General features: G+C 39.3%; 2 protein-coding genes across 2 annotated transcripts; both read left to right on the forward strand.

The window, feature by feature from the left end:
* The first annotated feature begins 1,731 nt into the window (after positions 1-1,731).
* LOC136150061 (keratin, high-sulfur matrix protein, IIIA3) lies at positions 1,732-2,130 on the forward strand. Its single transcript, XM_065910818.1, has one exon. It carries the CDS (start codon positions 1,732-1,734, stop codon positions 2,128-2,130), a length of 399 nt encoding a protein of 132 aa, XP_065766890.1.
* Positions 2,131-16,102: 13,972 nt separating this feature from the next.
* LOC136150060 (keratin, high-sulfur matrix protein, IIIA3) lies at positions 16,103-16,501 on the forward strand. Its single transcript, XM_065910817.1, has one exon. It carries the CDS (start codon positions 16,103-16,105, stop codon positions 16,499-16,501), a length of 399 nt encoding a protein of 132 aa, XP_065766889.1.
* Positions 16,502-19,964: the final 3,463 nt, after the last annotated feature.

Here is a 19,964-nt window from a genome sequence, read left to right on the forward strand (position 1 = left end):
CACTTATCTGGCTTTATGTGTAAAATAAGAGATATAACAATAACTACCTCACAGGATTTCTTTTTATTGAAGTATAGTTAATTCACAATGTTGTATCATTCTGAAGTGTACAGCAAAGCAGTCCAATTATACATTTATATATATATATGTATATATATTCTTTTTCAGATTATTTTCCTTTAGAAGTTATTACAAGATATTAAGCATAGTTCCCTGTGCTATATAGTAAGTCGCTGCTGTTTACCTATTTTATATAGAGTATTGTGTATACGTCAACCCCAAACTCCTAATTTGACCTCCTCTGCCTGCTATCCAGGCTTCCCCAGATGGCGCTAGTGGTAAAGAACCCGCTGCCAATGCAGGGGACATAAGAGAGGCAGCAGGTTCAATCCCTGGGTCCGGGAAGATCTCCAAGGAGGGCATGGTAACCTACTCCAGTATTCTTGCCTGGGAAATCCCATGGACAGAAGAGCCCGGCGGGCTCCAGTCCATAGGGTCGCAAAAAGTCAGACACAACTGAAGCAATTTAGCTCAGTACAGCCCAGCACCTGCTATCCCCTTTGAAAACAATAAGTTTGGTCTCTAGTATCATAAGATTTTTTGAAGAATATATTAATCCATTTATTTCTTTTAGCATAATGCTTAGAATGTGGTTAAAACTCAAGGATTCTGGCTATCATGAAAATTACATAAAATTTACCATGATTTGGAAAGATATAACTAATGGAAATTAATAAACATGTACCTAAGACCAAACAAAGTAACATAGTAACAGTAGAATGGTGCTTTCCAGAAGCTGGGTTTATATTCCACATTTTACACATCAGATACCAGATAATTGACTTGACTAAGGTCCTTTAGCTAGGACCAGTATTTGTGTTGGAAATAATATTTATGGGATGGGGGGGAGATTTTTTTTAAAGTTACATTGAAGATTTCCAGGAGCTGGGGAGAGAGGGTCATGGGGAGTCATTATTTAATGGGTACAGGATTTCAGTTTTGCAAGATGAAAGAGTTCTGGTGATGAAAAGTGCTGATAGTGGCACAACAAATGTGGATGTACTTAATGCCACTGAACTGTACACATAAAAATGATTAAAACAATAAATTTGATGTTATGTGTATTTTAGCACTAAAAAAATTGGGGGGGAAACTACTGATGATAGAATTTTACTAAGATGCATTCCTGTAGCTCCAAAAAGTAGACAGAAAATTTCTTCTTTTACTGACAAACTGTGACTTTTAAAATATCTCTATAGTATTTTTCTGAACTTGCTTTGCCCAGGAAGCTTAACAGTATTAAAGGATACTCATAAGTTGGGGAATTCACTTCCACTATTAGTAAGAGCATGACAACCAGTCTTATGTTATCAAAACATCAACTGGCAAAAGCATCACTGAATTATGAAGATAATTGGACACTTTGAAGTCAGGGCCATTAAATTCATATTTGAACCATAAATAGAAAAATATAATGAGTCTTCATTAAGTAAGGAAAACAGTCTTTTATGAGTACTTGAGCATCTGAAAAAAATGTCTAGGGAACTTAACTAAACTTGCCAGGGCCATTTCAAAAGGAATAAACAAATACAAGGAAATGACGATGTGTCGTGGGGATCATCAGCTCCTGGCCTGGGTATATAAAGGGCCCCGAGCAGGGGGAAGACACTCACATCTGAGAACACTCAACTCCTCTCACCTCCTCAACCCCACTCAGCCCCGCACACCACCATGACCGGCTCCTGCTGCGGCCCCATCGTCTCCTCCCTGAGCTGTGGCGGAGGCTGCCTCCAGCCCTGTTTCTGCCGCGACCCCTGCTGCTGCCGCCCCGTGTCCTGCCAGACCACCGTGAGCCGGCCCGTGACCTGCGTGCCCCGCTGCACGCGCCCCATCTGCGAGCCCTGCCGCCGCCCAGTCTGCTGCGACCCCTGCAGCCTGCAAGAGGGCTGCTGCCGCCCCATCACCTGCTGCCCCACGTCCTGCCAGGCCGTGGTCTGCCGCCCCTGCTGCTGGGCCACCACGAGCTGCCAGCCCGTCTCTGTGCAGTCCCCGTGCTGCCGGCCCCCCTGCTGCCGGCCCGCCCCCTGCCGCACCACCTGCCGCACCTGCAGGACCTCCCCCTGCTGCTGAGCGGCGCTTCCTAGGCGCGCATCGTCCTTAGGTAGATGGCGGGGTCTATCCTGCTGTCCCACAGCTTCAGAGCAGAACCACATCTTTTCGTGAGAAGCCCATTCCTCCTCTCTTCAAACTCGGCGGCACCCTTTTCAAACTAATTACTGATGAAAACTATCCTGTGCTCCCATGACCCCTGCTCACTCCTATATTGTGTTGTTGGTTTTCTAATAAACTTCACACTTTCCGCATAGAAATCATAGTCTCTGTGATATTTCCTTTCATTAGATTCTGTCTCTATTTTCCAGAGATAGCCAAAGCAAGATAGGAAATAATCCTCTTTAGTTGTTCTCTAAAATAAATAAAATCTGGGTAGTTTCCTCATGATCATTGTAAATGGCATTTATAGGACACAGTAGCTGACTACAGAAGACAGAAACAGCTATGTCTCCAAGTCACGAATGCCCACAGTTTGGACAGGTACTAAACACCTGAGAAATGTCTTCAGCAGTGACCAGGAAGGAGTCTGCATCGAGTTACCACTTACCTTCCCAGTCTGAGTATTCATTCAGGGAAATGACACCTGTTAACTCAGATAGAAAGAGGCATCTGGCCAATTGTCTATCTCTGAAGTTAAAGAGCAGTTGCCGGGAGCCAACACACGAGACCCTGCCCCTAACAAGGCTGTAAGGGAAAAAACCTGACGGGCAAGGCGAATCAGGTTTTCAGGGGTTTTTCGAAAAGGCCAGCTCATGAGATCCCACCCATGACAAGGTCACGAGGAGAAAGCCTGACAGGCAAGGCAGATCAGGTTTTCAGGGATTTCGGAAAGCTGCCCCCGGCTCTCACCTTAAAGATGATATCTGTCTTTCTGATGCCTGCCTCAATGGACTACTCCCTAATTTCTCTGACACAGGCAGGAAGGCCTTCCCCGATCTCTTCCCAAATAAGAATCAATTTAGAATTTTAATCAATAAGTTTCCCAGATGGTGGTATTTTATGAAATTATTTAGGGTGAAAGGAGTGTTTTAATTTAAACTCCTTTGCTGGTAGTTTGTTAGCCAAATGCCTTTATGCCCTTGGTACTAATATGCATGATTGCTTATAATATCCTAATCATAAAATAGCATAAAAAACCTGATTATATAAAAGCCCTAATAGATATAGAGCCCTTTTAAGGGGTAAAGGAGTCCTATTAGAAAACATAAGAAAATTATTCTATAGGTGGTTATTGGGTTGTGATTTGCTTGCTATGTTTTGCTTGCTGTGTTTTGCTTGCTGTATTTTTGCCTTTAATGTGCTACGGTTGTGTTATAAAAACCATTGTTAATATAGTTAAAGATCTAGGGAAATAAGAACTTAGCCCTAGTGTGGTAACAATGAGATGGTTGTTAATTGTCAGCCAGGAGTACTAGGCAGAAGCTGCCTCACTGAAGCCGCAGAGTCTGTATGGGGTAAACTTCTTAGATAAACGCAACTGACAACTTTTGCAGAAAGATTAATTTTTGTATTAACAAGAATATAATTCTACTCTGTACTACTTCCCTATGACCCTGTTACCTTTCAGTTAAGGTCACCATAAAAACGGAAAATAGGTTTACAATCACCTGACCTGCATAAAATGTTATTAGCCTCAAGGCCAGAAGATAATGTACAAGACCCTCATAAACAAAGAAGTATGCAGAAAACACCCTAGTTTCGTGAAGGACAAGCTGACGTAATGTTAAACTATCTTCCCCTTAGAAATGTACTAACTTAGGGTATAAAAGCTACGGTAAAAAATAAAGCATTGCCAGACTCTTCCAGACTCTCTGCACCCCCGTCTGGTCATTTTCTCTCTCTCTCTTTCTCTCTCTTTCTCTCTCTCCCTCGCAGACTTGGCCCTATCAAGGCTAGTCTCACGTCTCTCTCTCGCCGATGCCGTTCATCCTGAGGGTACTTCCTGGATCCTGCCGAGGCTGGACCCCGGCAAGTAATGAGTAATAAAAGATCAAATAAGTTTCTTTCTTTTTTTAATATTTATTTATTTGGCTGCATGGGTCTTAGTTGCCTCATGCAGGACCTTTCTTTGTGGCCCACAGACTCTCTAGCTGTAGCCTGAGGGCTCAGTAGTTGGGGCACACAGGCTTAGATGCTCCGCTGTATGTGGATCTTAGTTCCCTGCCAGAGATTGAACCTATGTTCCCTGCATTGCAAGGCAGATTCTGAACCTCTGGACCACCAGGGAAGCTCCCTATGTTTCTTAATGTATTTATAACCACTGATGTTCAGAAAAGACCCAAGAGAATGCACGGCCCCTGTTATTAGGCTTTTAAGCCAAACATTTCACATTAGTTATGATCACAGACACATTCCTCTGCCCAGGGGAACTGTTTTATATTTTGTGACCAAGTATGACTGCTTCTTCATGTAATATACTCCCTTCTATATATTACAGATCTGATTATTATTTAGACTGTTATTCACAATGTCAACTAGTGTGGATATTAAATCCACACTGGCTCTTGAGAGCTGCTTGTCTTGATGCTCAGGAATTGGCCATTTATGGCATCTTCCAGGCAAAAAAATCACTGCCTATCCACACGTATTTATTGAATATCTACTATGAATAGGGCACTGAGTTGATTTGCCCTGAGGGAAGATAAAGGAATAAAACAGAGTTCCTGCTTCAAAGAGCTTATAATTTACTTAGGGAGATGAGATATAAATAAGAAAAAAGTCAAATAATATATAATATCAGCATTACCAAAAATAGTTGAAAATAGTTGAAGACTGTAAACCTATTAGGAAACCCCATACAATTGTCCTGTCACTTTTAAGTAAAAAATAAGCAAGCTGTAAAATATTAAATTATCTTATGAAGAAAAAGTATGTTCTGTATGTCTGTGTCTGTGTGGTTTTGTACCTAAAAATATACCTGGAACATTATGCAACAAAAATCTAACAGTCACTGGGAATAATATTTTCTTCTTCATAAGTTTCTTAATTATTTTTAAAAATGAACATACATTTTATTTTTAATGAAATGGACTATTAAAACTCATATCTATTCTGGGGGAAATTATTTAAAACTTTCTTATGATTATGCTATGCTTTTTAAGAACATATTTATCCAGAGTCTAAATGAATTTAAAGCAGATAAGTTAGAGAGCATCTGTTTGTACTCCTAAAGAAGTCTTTTATTATATATAGAAGAGTATGCCATTATGTTGTAAATAATGGACTTCTCTGAGGTCTTTAAAATGTGATCAAATTATTAAACATCGAAATCATATTTTAACTTTTTAGGATCATCTCAATGGCCTAAAGTAAGGTGCACTTTCAATACGTACCAATTTTATTGTTTTTAACAATTTTTATTGTTAAAAATTGCTAGCTGTTTCCAATTACATGTGCAATTGCTTTTCTCCTTTTGTATAACAACTGAGAATTGAGAACACAAGATAGTATTTTCATGTTAAAATTTGCTCATAATGTGGTTGTTGGATGATACTGTTAAATAAAGCCCTAGCATTCATTATGCAAAATATATTATCCATCACTAAGAACCTGTCTAAATTTTAAGCCTTTTCTTTTATGGTTGTTTTTAAGACCTCCCTCTGTTGCATGGGCTGTGGGACTCCCAATAGGGTTGGTGTCACTATCCACAATTCTGACACATGTTCAGAACACGTTAGTTCTACAGTAGCCTGACTCCCCCTTACAGAGATTTGTGCTCAAATAGAGGGAATTCTAATATCATCCTTCAAGATATTTTTATTTTACATGGTTAATGAAATGCCCCACTGAATAATTTTATTTAATATGTATTTTCTGGTGATGGAGCAGAGAACTGGCTACTTACCATATCAAACACCATTCATCTTTGTTCTAAATTCAAAATTTAGAGCTTATAAAGCACCACTGAAACAATACCTATTAAAATATATTTATTAACTCAACAAACATAAGACACTAAGTGCCAGGCACTGTTCTTAGTGCTTGACAAAATTATTAGCTCATTTAACCTTCACAACAACCTTGATTACACATCTATTATTATCCCATATGGCCCAAAGACACATAGTCAGTGAGTTGCAAAGTTTTCAATGAGTGTTGTCTGGTTTGAGAATAAGTGGCATCAGAAAATAGCACAAGACTTACCACCAGTGTCAAATCACAGAGCTCAGTGGCATGAATTATTCACATATGACCCATATTTTCTCTGCCAGGAAATGAAACTTGGGTGTGGGGTAGGATGAGCATCCTCGACTGAAAACACTGAAATTACTTACTGAAAGGCTCATGACCTCTCATTCTTTGTATATCTTTATAAAAGGAAGAAAAAAGTCATCTTAGAACAGTTTTGGATCAGAAGTGTTTAGAGTAGAGAAATGAGTCTTCTTACCTGAGATTGTCCTCTGAAAAGATTCTCCTTGCCCAAAATGTGATCATTATATAGACACCTCACCCCCAGCAACAGGAAAAATTGATTATTAGACAATGTGCCTTGAGAAGAATAAAGCTCAAGCAATAAAAGCAAAAATTAGCAGATGGGACTACATCAAACAAAAAAGTTTCTATGGAGCAAAGGAAACAATCTACAAATGAAAAGGCAACCCACCAAATGGGAGAAACTATTTGCAAACTGTGTATCTGATAAGCAGTTAATATCCACAAAACACAAGGAACCCCTACAACTAGAAAGCAACAAACCAAAACAAAAGACAGCAGAAAACCAATTCACTTAGAAAATAAACAGAGGGTTTGTAAACATTTTTTCAAAGAAGGCATATAGATGGTCAACAAGTACATGTTGAAAAGATGTTCAACATTGCTAATCACCAGGGAAATGCAAATCAAAACCACAATGTGATAACACCTCATACCTGTTAGAATGGATATTATCAAAAAGATAAGAGAAAACAAATGCTAGTGTGATGATGTAGAGAAAAGAGAACCTTGGTACACTGTTATTTGGCGGGGTGGGGTGGGGGGCGGCGATTACTACAGCTACTATGGAAAACAGTATGGAGGTTCTTCAAAAAACTGAAAATAGAACTACTCTATGATGCAGCAACTCCACTTCTTGGTATACATCCAAAGAAAATGAAATCACTATCTCAAAGAGATTTCCACATTCTCATGTTCATGACAGTAATTTACAATAGCTAAGACACTGAGACAACCTAAATGTCCAATAGATGAATGACTAAATAAAATTAGTCGTTAATTAGGCTAAATTTTATATATAGCCACAAAAAGAAGGAAATACTGCCTTTTGTGATAACAGGGGTGAAACTTGAAGGCATAATGCTGAATGAAATAAGTTAGACATGAGAAAAGCATGTATTGTAATGGTTTCACTTATACATGGAATTAAAACCATCAAATTCAAAGAAACACAGAGTAGAAAAGTAATTACCAAGGGCTGGGGGGTAGGAGAAATGAGGAGATTTGGGTCAGAAGGCACAAACTTTCAGTTATGAGATGAATAAATTCCAAGGATCTAATGTACAGCATGGTGATGATAGTTAACAATACTATGACTGACCATTGAACTACTCTGGGGTTAGGGGCACTGACACTCTCTGCACAGTCAAAATCCAAGTACAGCTTATATTCTGCCCTCCATATCCGAGACTTCATATCTATGGTTCCTCTGTACTTGCAGTTCCTCCATATCCATGATGAAACCAACCACAGGTCATGTGGCACTGTAGCATTTATGAATGAAAAAGATTTCCATATAAGTAGACCCATGCAGCCCAAACCTGTGTTGTTCAAGAGTCAACTGTATACTGTATACTTGAAAGGTACTCTGAGAGTAGAGCTTTGATACCCTCATCATAACAACAACAAAATGACAATTAGGTAAGGGAAAGAATGTGTTAACTAGCCTTACTGTGGTAAATATTTTGCAATATAGAGACATATATCAAATCATCACAACACACACCTTAAAATCACACAGCTATATGTCAGTTAAGTTCTGTCGCTCAGTCATGTTCGACTCTTTGTGACCCCATGGACTGCAGCACACCAGGCTTCCCTATCACCAACGCCCAGAGCTTACTCAAACTCATGTCCATCAAGTTGATGATTCCATCCAACCATCTAAACTTCTGTTGTCCCCATCTCCTCCTGCCTTCAATCTTGCCCAGCATCAGGGTCTTTTCCAAAGAGTTGGTTCTTCGCATCAGGTAGCCAAACCATTGGAGCTTCAGCTTCAGCAACAGTCCTTCCAATGAATATTCAGGATCGATTTCCTTTAGGATTGAGTGGTTTGATTTCCCTGCAATCCAAGGGACTCTCAAGAGGCTTCTCCAACACCACAGTTCAAAAGCATCAATTCTTCAGCCCCCAGCTTTCATTATGGTCCAACTCCCACATCCATACATGACTACTGGAAAAACCATGGCTTTGACTAGAGGGATCTTTGTTGGCAAAGTAATGTCTCTGTTCTCTAGGTTGATCACAGCTTTTCTTCCAAGGAGCAAGCATCTTTTAATTTCATGGCTGCAGTCACCATCTGCAGTGATGTTAGAGCCCAAGAAAATGAAGCTTCTCACTTTCCATTGTTTCCCATCTATTTGCCGTGAATTGATGGGACCAGATACCGTGATCTTCATTTATTGAATGTTGAGTTTTAAGCCAGGTTTTTCACTCTCCTCTTTTACTTTCAACAAGAAATTCTTTAATTCCTCTTCACTTTCTGCCATAAAAGTGGTGTCATCTGCGTATCTGAGGTTTTTGATATTTCTCCCGGCAATCTTGATTCCAGCTTGTGCTTCATCCAGTCCAACATTTCACGTGATGTACTCTGCATATAAGTTAAATAGGCAGGGTGACAATATATTGTGTCTACGTACATCTTTTCCAATTTTCAACCAGTACATTGTTCCATGCCTGGTTCTGTTTCTTTCTTTCGTCTTTTTTTTTTTTTTTTTGATGGATAATTGCTTTACAGAATTTTGCTGTTTTATGTCAAACCTCAACATAAATCAGCCATAGGGATACATATATCCCCTCCCTTCTGAAACTCCCTCCCATCTCCCTACCCATTCCAGCCCTCTGGTTTTTGACCTGCATAAAGATTTCTCAAGAGTCAGGTAGGAGGTCTGGTATTCCCATCTCTTTAAGAATTTTCCACAGTTTGTTGTGATCCACACAGTCAAAGTCAAACCTAGACAGTCAATGAAGTAGAAGTAGATGTTTTTCTGGAATTCTCTTATTTTTTCTATGATCCAACAGATGTCAGCAATTTTATCTCCAGTTCCTAAGCCTTTTCTAAATCCAGCTTGAACATCTGGAAGGTCTTGATTCATCTACTATTGAAGCATAGCTTGGAGGATTTTCAGCATTACTTTGCTAGTGTGTGAGATGAGTGCAATTCTGCTGTAATTTGAACATTCTTTGGCATTGCCCTTCTTTGGGATTGGAATGAAAACTGAACTTTTCCAGTCTTGTGACCACTGCTGAGTTTTCCAAATTTGCTAACATATTGAGTACAGCACTTTTGGGACTTGAAATAGCTCAGCTGAAATTACATCACCTCCACTAGCTTTGTTTGTAGTGATGCTTCCTAAGGCCCACTTGACTTCACATTCCAGGATGTCTGGCTCTAGGTGAGTATTTATACCATGATGGTTATCTGGGTCATTAAAATTTTTTTTGTATAGTCCTTCTGTGTATTCTTGTCACCTCTTCTTAATATCATCTGCTTCTGTTTCTGTCCATTATTGTGCCCATCTCTGCATGAAATGTTCCCTTGGTATCTCTAATTTTCTTGAAGAGATCTCTAGTCTTTCCCATTCTATTGTTTTCTTCTGTTTCTTTGCATTGATCAAAGGAAGGCTTTCTTATCTCTCCTTGCTCTTCTTTGGAACTCTGTATTCAGTTGGATATATTTTTTCTTTTTCTCCTTTGCCTTTCACTTCTCATCTTTTCTCAGCTATTTGTAAGGCCTCCTCCAACAACCATTTTGCCTATGGCAAGTAGATCAGGAAACAATGGAAACAGTGGCAGGCTTTATTTTCATGGGCACGAAAATCACTGTTGATGGTTACTGCAGCCCTGAAATTAAAAGATGCTTGCTCCTTGGAAGAAAAGCTATGAAAAACCTAGACAGCAAATTAAAAAGCAGAGACTTTACTTTGCCAACAAAGGTCTGTCTAATCAAAGCTATGGTTTTTCCAGTAGTCATGTCTGGATGTGCGAGTTGGACCATAAAAAAAGCTGAGTGCCAAAGAATTGATGCTTTTGAACTGCAGTGTTGGGGAAGGCTCTTGAGAGTTCCTTGGACAGCAGGGAGATCAAACCACTCAATCCTAAAGGAAATCAATCCTGAATATTCATTGGAAGGACTGAAGTTGAAGCTGAAACTCCAATACTTTGGCTACCTGATGTGAAGAACCTACTCATTGGAAAAGATCCTGATGCTGGGTAAGATTGAAGGCAGGAGGAGATGGGGATGACAGAGGGTGAGATGGTTGGACGGAATCACCAACCTGATGGACATGAATTTGAGCAAGCTCGGGAGTTGGTGATGGACAGGGAAGCCTGGTGTGCTGCTGTCCATAGGGTTGCAAAGAACTGGACATGACTGACTGGACTGAACAGCTGATTTCTTTTTCCTGGGGATGCTTTTGATCACAGCCTCCTGTACAGTGTTATGAACCTCCATCCATAGTTCTTCAGGCACTCTGTCTATCAGATCTAATCCCTTGAATCTATTTGTCACTTCCACTGTATAATTGTAAGGGATTTGATTTAGGTCATAACTGAATGGTCTAGTGGCTTTCTCTACTTTCTTCAATTTCAATCTGAATTTTGCAATAAGGAGTTAATGATCTGAGCCACAGTCAGCTCCCAGTCTAGTTTTTGCTGACTGTATAGAGCTTCTCCATCTTCAGCTGCAAAGAGTATAATTAATCTGATTTTGATATTGACCATCTGGTGATGTCCATGGATACAGTCATCTCTTGTGTTGTTGGAAGAGGGTGTTTCCTATGACCAGTTCGTTCTCTCAGCAAAACTCCATTAGTCTTTGCCCTGCTTCATTTTGTACTCCAAGGCCAAACTTGCCTGTTACTCCGCGTATCTCTTGACCTCCTACTTTTGCATTCCAGTCCCCTATGATGAAAAGGACATCCTTTTTTGGTATCTCAGTAAAGTTGGAGTGGGGGAAGGGAAAAAAGAGCAGAAGAACAAGTTTCTTTCTAGGGTCTGGTTATGACTTTGAAGAAATCCTGAGTGTACGTGGACAATCAAATGTAAGCAAGAGAGTTGAGGATCTACTTTGATGAGATTGTGCTTGATTTTCTCCCAACTGTGACTATATGTTCAGTCAATTTACATTCCTTTTAAAGTTTTAAAATTATGTTTTAAATTCCATTTTGGGAGCCTTAGCTCTTGAGGCCTGAGTCACTTTCTTTTGAATGATGGAAATGATACTAAAGTGCTCCAATACCCTGTCTGGTGAATCATAGGAGGAGTAAAGCTGAAAAATAATGAGAATGTTTCCCCCATGCAATTCCTCAACTGCCCATGGCAATGATTCCTGAAGAAGCATGCCCATTAATCACATTTCAGACTGTGCCATCACAGAACAGTTGCATAGTCTCCCAACCCACAACCTCTGAACAGTGTATCAATATGCATACAATGTTTATTGGAAAAAACTCTTCTTTTAAATTAATTTTTATTGGAGTACAGCTGCTTTACAATGTTGTGTTAGTTTCTGTTGTACAGCAAAGCGAATCAACCATATGTACACATATATCCCCTTTATAGGATTTTCTTCCCATATGTTATCACAGAGCATTAAGCAGAGTTCCCTGTGCTATACAGGAGGTTTCTATTAGTTATCTATTTTATATATAGTAGTATATATATATGTCAATCCCAATCTTCCAACTCATCCCACTACCCACTTCCCACCCTTGTATCCATAAGGCCACTATCCACATGTGTCTCTATTTCTGCTTTTCTTTTTTTTATTTCTGCTTTTCAAATTAGTTCATCTGTATCATTTTTCTAGAATCCACATATAAGCAATATTAAACAACGTTTGTTTTTCTCTTTCTGACTTACTTCACTCTGTATGACAGTCTCTAGGTTGCCAATGTCTCTGCAAACTTCACACTTTCATTCCTTTTAGGACTGAGTAATGTTCCATTGTACACATGTATCACATCTTCTTTATCCATCCTTCTATTGGTGGACATTCATGTTGCCTCAATGCCCTGCCTATTGTAAATAGTGCTGCAATAATCATTGGAATGCATGTATTTTTTTAATTATAGTTTTCTCCAGGTATCCTTTCAGGAGTGGGGTTGCTGGATCATATAGTAGTTCTATTTTTACTTTTTTAAGCAATCTTCATACTGTTCTCTATATTGGCTGTATCAGCTTCTATTCCCACCAACAGTGTAAGAGGACTCCTTTTTTTCCATACTCTCTCCAGGATTTATTGTTTGTAAACTTTTTGATGATGGCCACTCTGACTGTGATTCCTCACAGTAGATTTGATCTGCATTTCTCTAATAATGTGTGATGGTGAGCATCTTTTCATGGGCTTGCTGGCCATCTGTATGTCTTCTCTAGATAAATGTCTATTTAGATCTTCCACCCATTTTTTCATTGCATTGTTTACTTTTTGATACTGATTTGATTTTGATAGTAAGCGATATTGGTATTGTGTATTTTGGAGATTAATCTGTTGTCAGTTTCTTCATTGCAAATATTTTCTCCCATTCTGAGGGCTGTCTTCTCATCTTGTTTATGATTTTCTTCACTGCACAAAAGCTTTTAAGTTTTGCTATGTCCCATTTGTTTATTTTTGGTTTTATTTCCATTACTCAAGGAAATGAATCAAAAAAGGTCTTGTTGTGATTTATGTCCAAGAGTATTCTGCCTATGTTTTCCTCTAAGAGTTTCATAGTGTCTGGCCTTACCTTTAGGACTTTAATCCATTTTAAGTTTATTTTTGTATATAGTGTTAGGGAGTGTTCTAATTTCCTTATTTTACATGTAGCTGTCCAGTTTTCCCACCACTACTTATTGAAGACACTGCATTTCTCTATTATATATTCCTGCCTCCTCTGTCAAAGATTAGGTGACCAAGATGTGTGGATTTATCTCTGGGCTTTCTATCCAGTTTCACTGATCCATATTTCTGTTTTTGTGCCAGTGCGCCATACTGTCATGATGATTGTAGGTTCGTAGTATAGTCTGAAGTCAGGGAGCTTGGTTCTTCCACCTCTGTTTTTCTTTCTCAAGATTGCTTTGCCTATTTGGGGTATTCTAACTCTGTGAAAAATGCCCTTGGTAATTTGATAGGGATTGTACTGAATTTGTAGATTGTTTTGGGTAGTAGAGTCATTTTCACAATGACTTCTTCCAAGCCAAGAACATGGTGTATCTCTCCACCTGTTTGTATCATCTTTACTTTCATTCATTAGAGTCTTATTGTTTTCTGAGTACAGGTCTTTTGCCTCCTGGGGTAGGTTAATTCCTAGGGTTTTATTCTTTTAGTTGCAATGGTAAATGAGATTGTTTCCTTAATTTCTTTTTTGATCTTTCATTGTTAGTGTGTGGGGATGGAAGAAATTTCTGTGTATTCATTTTGTATCATGCAACTTTACCAAGCTGCTTGATTAGCTCTAGTAGTTTTCTGGTGGCATCTTTAGGATTTTTTATGTATAGTATCATGTCATCAACAAACAGCAACAGTTTTACTTCTTTTCCAGTTTGAATTTTTTTTTTTTTTTTTTTTTTTTTTTTACTGTTTTAATTTTATTTTATTAGTTGGAGGCCAATTACTTTCTTTTACTTCTTTTTTTTTTTTCTCTCTGTTTGCCATGGCTAGGACTTCTAAAACTATGTTGAATAAAAGTGGTGAGAGTGCATACCAGTCAGAATGGCCACCATCAAAAAATCTACAAACATAAATGCTGAAGAGGGTTTGGAGAAAAGGGAACCCTCTCACACCATTGGTGGGAATGCAAATTGATACAGCCTTTACAGAAGACAGTATGAAGATTCCTTTAAAAAGTAGGAATAAAACTACCATATGACCCAATAATCTCACTACTGGGCAAATACCCTGAAGAAACCATATCTGAAAAAAACACATGTACCACAGTGTTCATTGAGGCACTATTTACAATAGCTAGGACATGGAAGCAACCTAGATGTCCATTGACAGATGGATGGATAAAGAAGCTGTAGTACATATATATAATGGAATATTTTTGTTCAGTCACCAAGTCATGTCTGACTCTTCGTGACCCCATGGACTGTAGCAAGTCAAGCTTTCCTGTCCCTCACCATCTCCCAGAGTTTGCTGAGGTTCATGTCCTTAGAATTGGTTATACCATCCAACCATCTCATCTTCTGTCACCCTCTTCTCCTTCTGCCTTCAATCATTCCCAGCATCAGGCTCTTTTCCAATGAGTCAGGTGTTCGCATTGGGTAGCTAAAATATTGAAGCTGCAGCTTCAGTATCAGTCTTTCCAAAGAGTATTCAGGGTTGATATCCTTTAAGACTGACTGGTTTGATCTCTTTGCTTTCCAAGGGACTCTCAAGAGTCTTCTCCAGCACCAGAGTTTGAAAGCATCAATTCTTTGGAGCTCTGCCTTCTTTATTGTCCAGTTCTCACATTTGTACATGACTACTGAAAAGATCATTGCTTTGACTATATGGACCTTGGTCGACAAAGTGAAGTCTTTGCTTTTTAGAATAGGTACTGCCAAAGCAAGCACTATCCACTCTTTTTTAGATTCTTTTTTCATATAGGTCATTACAAAGTATTGAGAAGAGTTCCCTGTGCTATACAGTAGGTCCTTATTAGTTATCTATTTTATATAGAGTTATCTATATTATATAGAGTTATCTATATCTTATATAGGTATGTTTATGTCAATCCCAGTCTTTTAATTTATTCCTCCTCCACTTCCCCCTGGCAAACAAGTTTGTTTTCTACATCTCTTATGTAGGAAAAAAAAACCTCTGCCTTATTACTTCATAGTTGTAGCAACCATGTCAAGGTATAGTAAGAAAAAAGTTATTTTTTCTTCCATATCATACACAAGAAAGACAAGTATAAAAAATATCATGCCTCAGGGAAAACCAATACAAAGAAAAAACAGAAAAATCAGAGTTGTCACTAAGTGAGCTGGAGAAAAGAAAAAAAATAGATGTCAGTCTTGGGTGTTTTAATACTCAGTGTATGAAAATAACTGTCACCTTTTCAATACAAATATACGAGCTCAGTACTATTCAAGGCATGTACATTTCACTATGCTGTTCCATCGCTCAGTTGTGTCCAATTCTTTGTGACCCCATGGACTGCAGCATGCCAGGTTTCCCTGTCCTTCACCATCTCCTGGAGCTTGCTCAAACTCATGTCTGTTGACTCGGTAATACCATCCAACACCACAGTTCAAAAGCATCAGTTCTCCTGTGCTCAGCAGTTCAACTCTATATCAAGTGAAACATAAACATTTTCCCAAGGAATCCACACCGAAGACTCTGTCTAACACCTGTCTGATTCACATGCAGGCTTTTTCAGGGAAGCTCTTGGGGGTCAAGGGTAGGATCTAGTCAGTGCTCTAGAAACTCTTATGCCTTTAATGTCTTTAAAAATTGTAGCCCCTTCAGGACCATTTTGCCCAGGATTTGTCAGATGCCATCTACTGAAAATAAGCATCAAGAGCTGCTTCACATCCAACGTTCCAGAGTATTTAGATTTTGATGATGAACAGCATGAATACATCCATATTTAGGAATGCAACAGATGTTCTTTAATGAGATTATGAGCATGTCACCAAAAATGCAACCATTAGTCAAAACAAATTTCTATTTAATTGAGCAAACAATAAACAAGAGTCATCATCACCTCCTGGCCTGGGTATATAAAGGGCCCCGAGCAGGAGGAAGACACTCACACCTGAGAACACTCAACTCCTCTCACCTCCTCAACCCCACTCAGCCCCGCACACCACCATGACCGGCTCCTGCTGCGGCCCCATCGTCTCCTCCCTGAGCTGTGGCGGAGGCTGCCTCCAGCCCTGTTTCTGCCGCGACCCCTGCTGCTGCCGCCCCGTGTCCTGCCAGACCACCGTGAGCCGGCCCGTGACCTGCGTGCCCCGCTGCACGCGCCCCATCTGCGAGCCCTGCCGCCGCCCAGTCTGCTGCGACCCCTGCAGCCTGCAAGAGGGCTGCTGCCGGCCCATCACCTGCTGCCCCACGTCCTGCCAGGCCGTGGTCTGCCGCCCCTGCTGCTGGGCCACCACGAGCTGCCAGCCCGTCTCTGTGCAGTCCCCGTGCTGCCGGCCCCCCTGCTGCCGGCCCGCCCCCTGCCGCACCACCTGCCGCACCTGCAGGACCTCCCCCTGCTGCTGAGCGGTGCCGACCGTCTGAAAAAGTTCTACCCCCATTTCTTACCTAACAAACCTCCTGCCCTGAGCCCTTAAGACTTCACATCAGCTAGGAGCTGGAGATCCAGGCTCATCTATTGAGGCTTGGGCTATTCTCAAGCAATAGTAACAACTTCCTTCTTCCCTTCTTAGGTCTTAAGTCTTGCAGCATGTTTGTTTTCTAATAAATTTCTCTTTTTTGGCCTAGCAAACACAACTTTGGTCTTACTTATTCATTCTATTTTTTTGTATTAAATGTAAGCCTAACAAAAATAGACTGATTGCCTACTGTCTGCAAACCATAGACTGTATTAAAGTTGGGTTAATGTCACCCTGTTCAAGAAATTTCCAGGAGACGAAACACACTCACAGTAATTAATCAACAATTAGAATATGAAAATGTACAACATACTGTCAACAGAGAAATTACTATCAATTGGGGAGAACAAGAAAGATTGAAAAAGAAGCTAACATTTCTTATGAGTTAAGATTTAGGAGTCCATAGGTTCGTGGATTTATCTCTGGGCTTTCTATTCTGTTCCAATGGTGAACCAGATCACCAGCCCAGGTGGGATGCATGAGACAAGTGCTCGGGCCTGGTGCACTGGGAGGACCCAGAGGAGTCGGGTGGAGAGGGAGGTGGGAGGGGGGATCGGGATGGGGAATACATGTAACTCTATGGCTGATTCATGTCAATGTATGACAAAATCCACTGAAATGTTGTGAAGTAATTAGCCTCCAACTAATAAAAAAAATTAAAAAAAAAAAAGATTTAGGAGTCCAGATCTCAGGTAAGATGGCATTTTCAATAATGGAAACAGTATTGACAAAGGTATAAAGAAGTTGTTCAGAGATGATTAGAGTCGGTTATAGGTAGAGTAATAATGGAAGATCATTTTGGAAAGCTGGTGTGCGTTTAGAAATAGCCAAAGGAATATGCCATTTATTCAACAAACACAAAGAACTGTTGAAAGCTTTAGGGCAGGGGAATGGCATGACAAGAGTTGGGCATAAGGATGATTTCTGTGGTAGATGTTTATAAAAACAAAGGGCCAAAGGCTAGACATAATAATGACTATACAGAAGCAATCAAGAGGCCATTGCCATGGTCTAAGTGATACACAGTAAGTGTTAACTGAGATATTACAATGGAATAAAAAAGACAGAAACCCAGGTGGAGAATTAACCAATCTGAATGTAGGAAATAAGAAACAACTAAGAATAAAATAATTAGAAATTGCAGATCTATGGGAAACTCTTCTGGTCAGAAGACACTTAAAACAATTTTTAAATATTTATACTTACTTGCTGTGTGTTTAAAATCACACAGAAATGTTAGAAGAAAACAGAGAAGACAGTGAGTTTTACTAACTTTAATTGATCCTGGAAAGCAACACAGTGTAATATAAAATGAACTGATCTAGGAATGAGGAATAGAAGTTTCATACCCAGCTCTTCTGGCTGTGTACTGGCTGTGTGAACGGAGCAAGTTACTAGCCTCTCCAAACTGTAGTGAATCCTAAACTCCATAACATTCTAATATCAACTGATGCTGAGAGGAAATTAGAAATGGTTCACACCACAATGTCAATATTCCAATTTAGAACTTTGAGGCTGAATGTTTCCTTCTTTTTTTCTGTTTAACACATCAATCTTTTTTCAAATTTATTTATTTTTAATTGGCGGATAATTTATTTACAATATTGTGTTGGTTTCTGCCATACATCAACATGAATCATCCATAGGCACATGGATGTCCTCCCTTCTTTAACCTCCTTCTCACTTCCCACCCCATCCCTCCTCTCTAGGCAGTCCCAGAGCACCCAGTTTGAGCTCCCTGTGACATAACAGCATATTCCCACTGGCTATCTATTTTACATATGGTAATATATATGTTTCAATGCTACTCTCTCTATCTATCCAAACCTCTCCTTTGCCCACTGGGTCCACAAGTCTGTTCTCTGGTCTGCATCTCCATAGGAACATCCTGTTCCTATGTTCAACTCTGGCTTATTGGTACTAAGCCGATTTGTGCGCTAGAGTAAGACATGAGGCAGCAGATTGGGTCTTCCCTTCTACATAATCCTTCAGTGCCCCAGGCATAATAGTATTCAATAAACATGTGCTATTTATAAAAAGAATGATGTCAGTTTCCAAACCTATAAAATTAAATGGTTGGACAAAATGATATATTAAGTTTTTGATCTCTAACATTCAGTGATTCCCCTAACCGTCCTTTAACTTCATACCTGCAGTCATGGTTACCATGACATGGACATCTTTATTGACACTGCGATGAATCACTCTTTACTGTAATTCTATCACTGTACAAACCAAACCTCCACCTCATCAAAGCTAACCATGTGCTTCTACTCAGGGTTGGAAGGCAAGAACAAACCTACCACAAGTAGCAATGGCCACCACTTTTTCCATTTCCTCCTGTATAACTCCAAACTTGTAATGGAAAATCGCATACATTTGGAAGCCACCAAGAATTGTTTTGACCTTTGTTTTGCTGAAATTTATCTTAATCTCTTTTCACTTGTATCTACTGAATGACATTTGATCATCCATTCCCTTCACTGTTGTTGTTCAGTCATTAAGTAGTGTCCAACTCTAATCTGCATTATAAGACTGTGATCCAAAAAAAATGTTTCCTAGCTTCTGCTTCTTCTTTTATTGGTTCTCTTTCATAAATTCAATTGTCATGCTCTTTGGTCTAATATCATCCTTTCAAAGGAAACAAGTTGTAGTTACATAAAAAATGACATAAATTGAAAATGAATCCCACCTTTGAGAAATAAATACTGTTCAGATAAACCATAGAGAAGTGATTCTTATCCTTCAGAGAGAAATGTCAATTACACAAAAAATTTTTGTGACTTTTTTCCCTAGTTACTGGGTATGAATTTTAGTCCTTCTCTTAAATTTGTGCTATTAATATTAATAACAAAATACAGTAAATTAGGATGGAGATTTCATACTCTCCTCAGTGATAAGTGTTTCATCAAGTCTGAATGTGTGAAGTTCAAGAGAAATCATAGAAATTGGAGAGATCCTGGAAAGATCTATGAATTCCTATGAATGTGGAGTTTATCAGTTTCTATCTGACTGCTTGTAGAAACTATAATTTCAATTACCTAAAAAAAGTAGGAAGGCTTAGATGAAGGACAATCAATGGTTAATAATTTTATTCTGGAGATTGAAGGTTTGGAGAATATGATCCCATAGTCACATTGTCTTATCAGTGACAGTGATGTGATCATAAGTGTAAAACAAAGACTGAGACTTGAAGAGAAATTACAGCATTATTTGAAAACAAAACATCAGTATTTCTACCAAAAACAAACACATTTGGTGAGTAGTAGCTGAGCAATAAGGAAAATCCAATTTGGAGATATATTTAAAATAACTCATTGTTTCAACAATCAGAGGGCTCTGGAAAAGAT

This window comes from Muntiacus reevesi, chromosome 18, assembly GCF_963930625.1.
Source record: "Muntiacus reevesi chromosome 18, mMunRee1.1, whole genome shotgun sequence".
Classification (NCBI taxonomy): domain Eukaryota; kingdom Metazoa; phylum Chordata; class Mammalia; order Artiodactyla; family Cervidae; genus Muntiacus; species Muntiacus reevesi.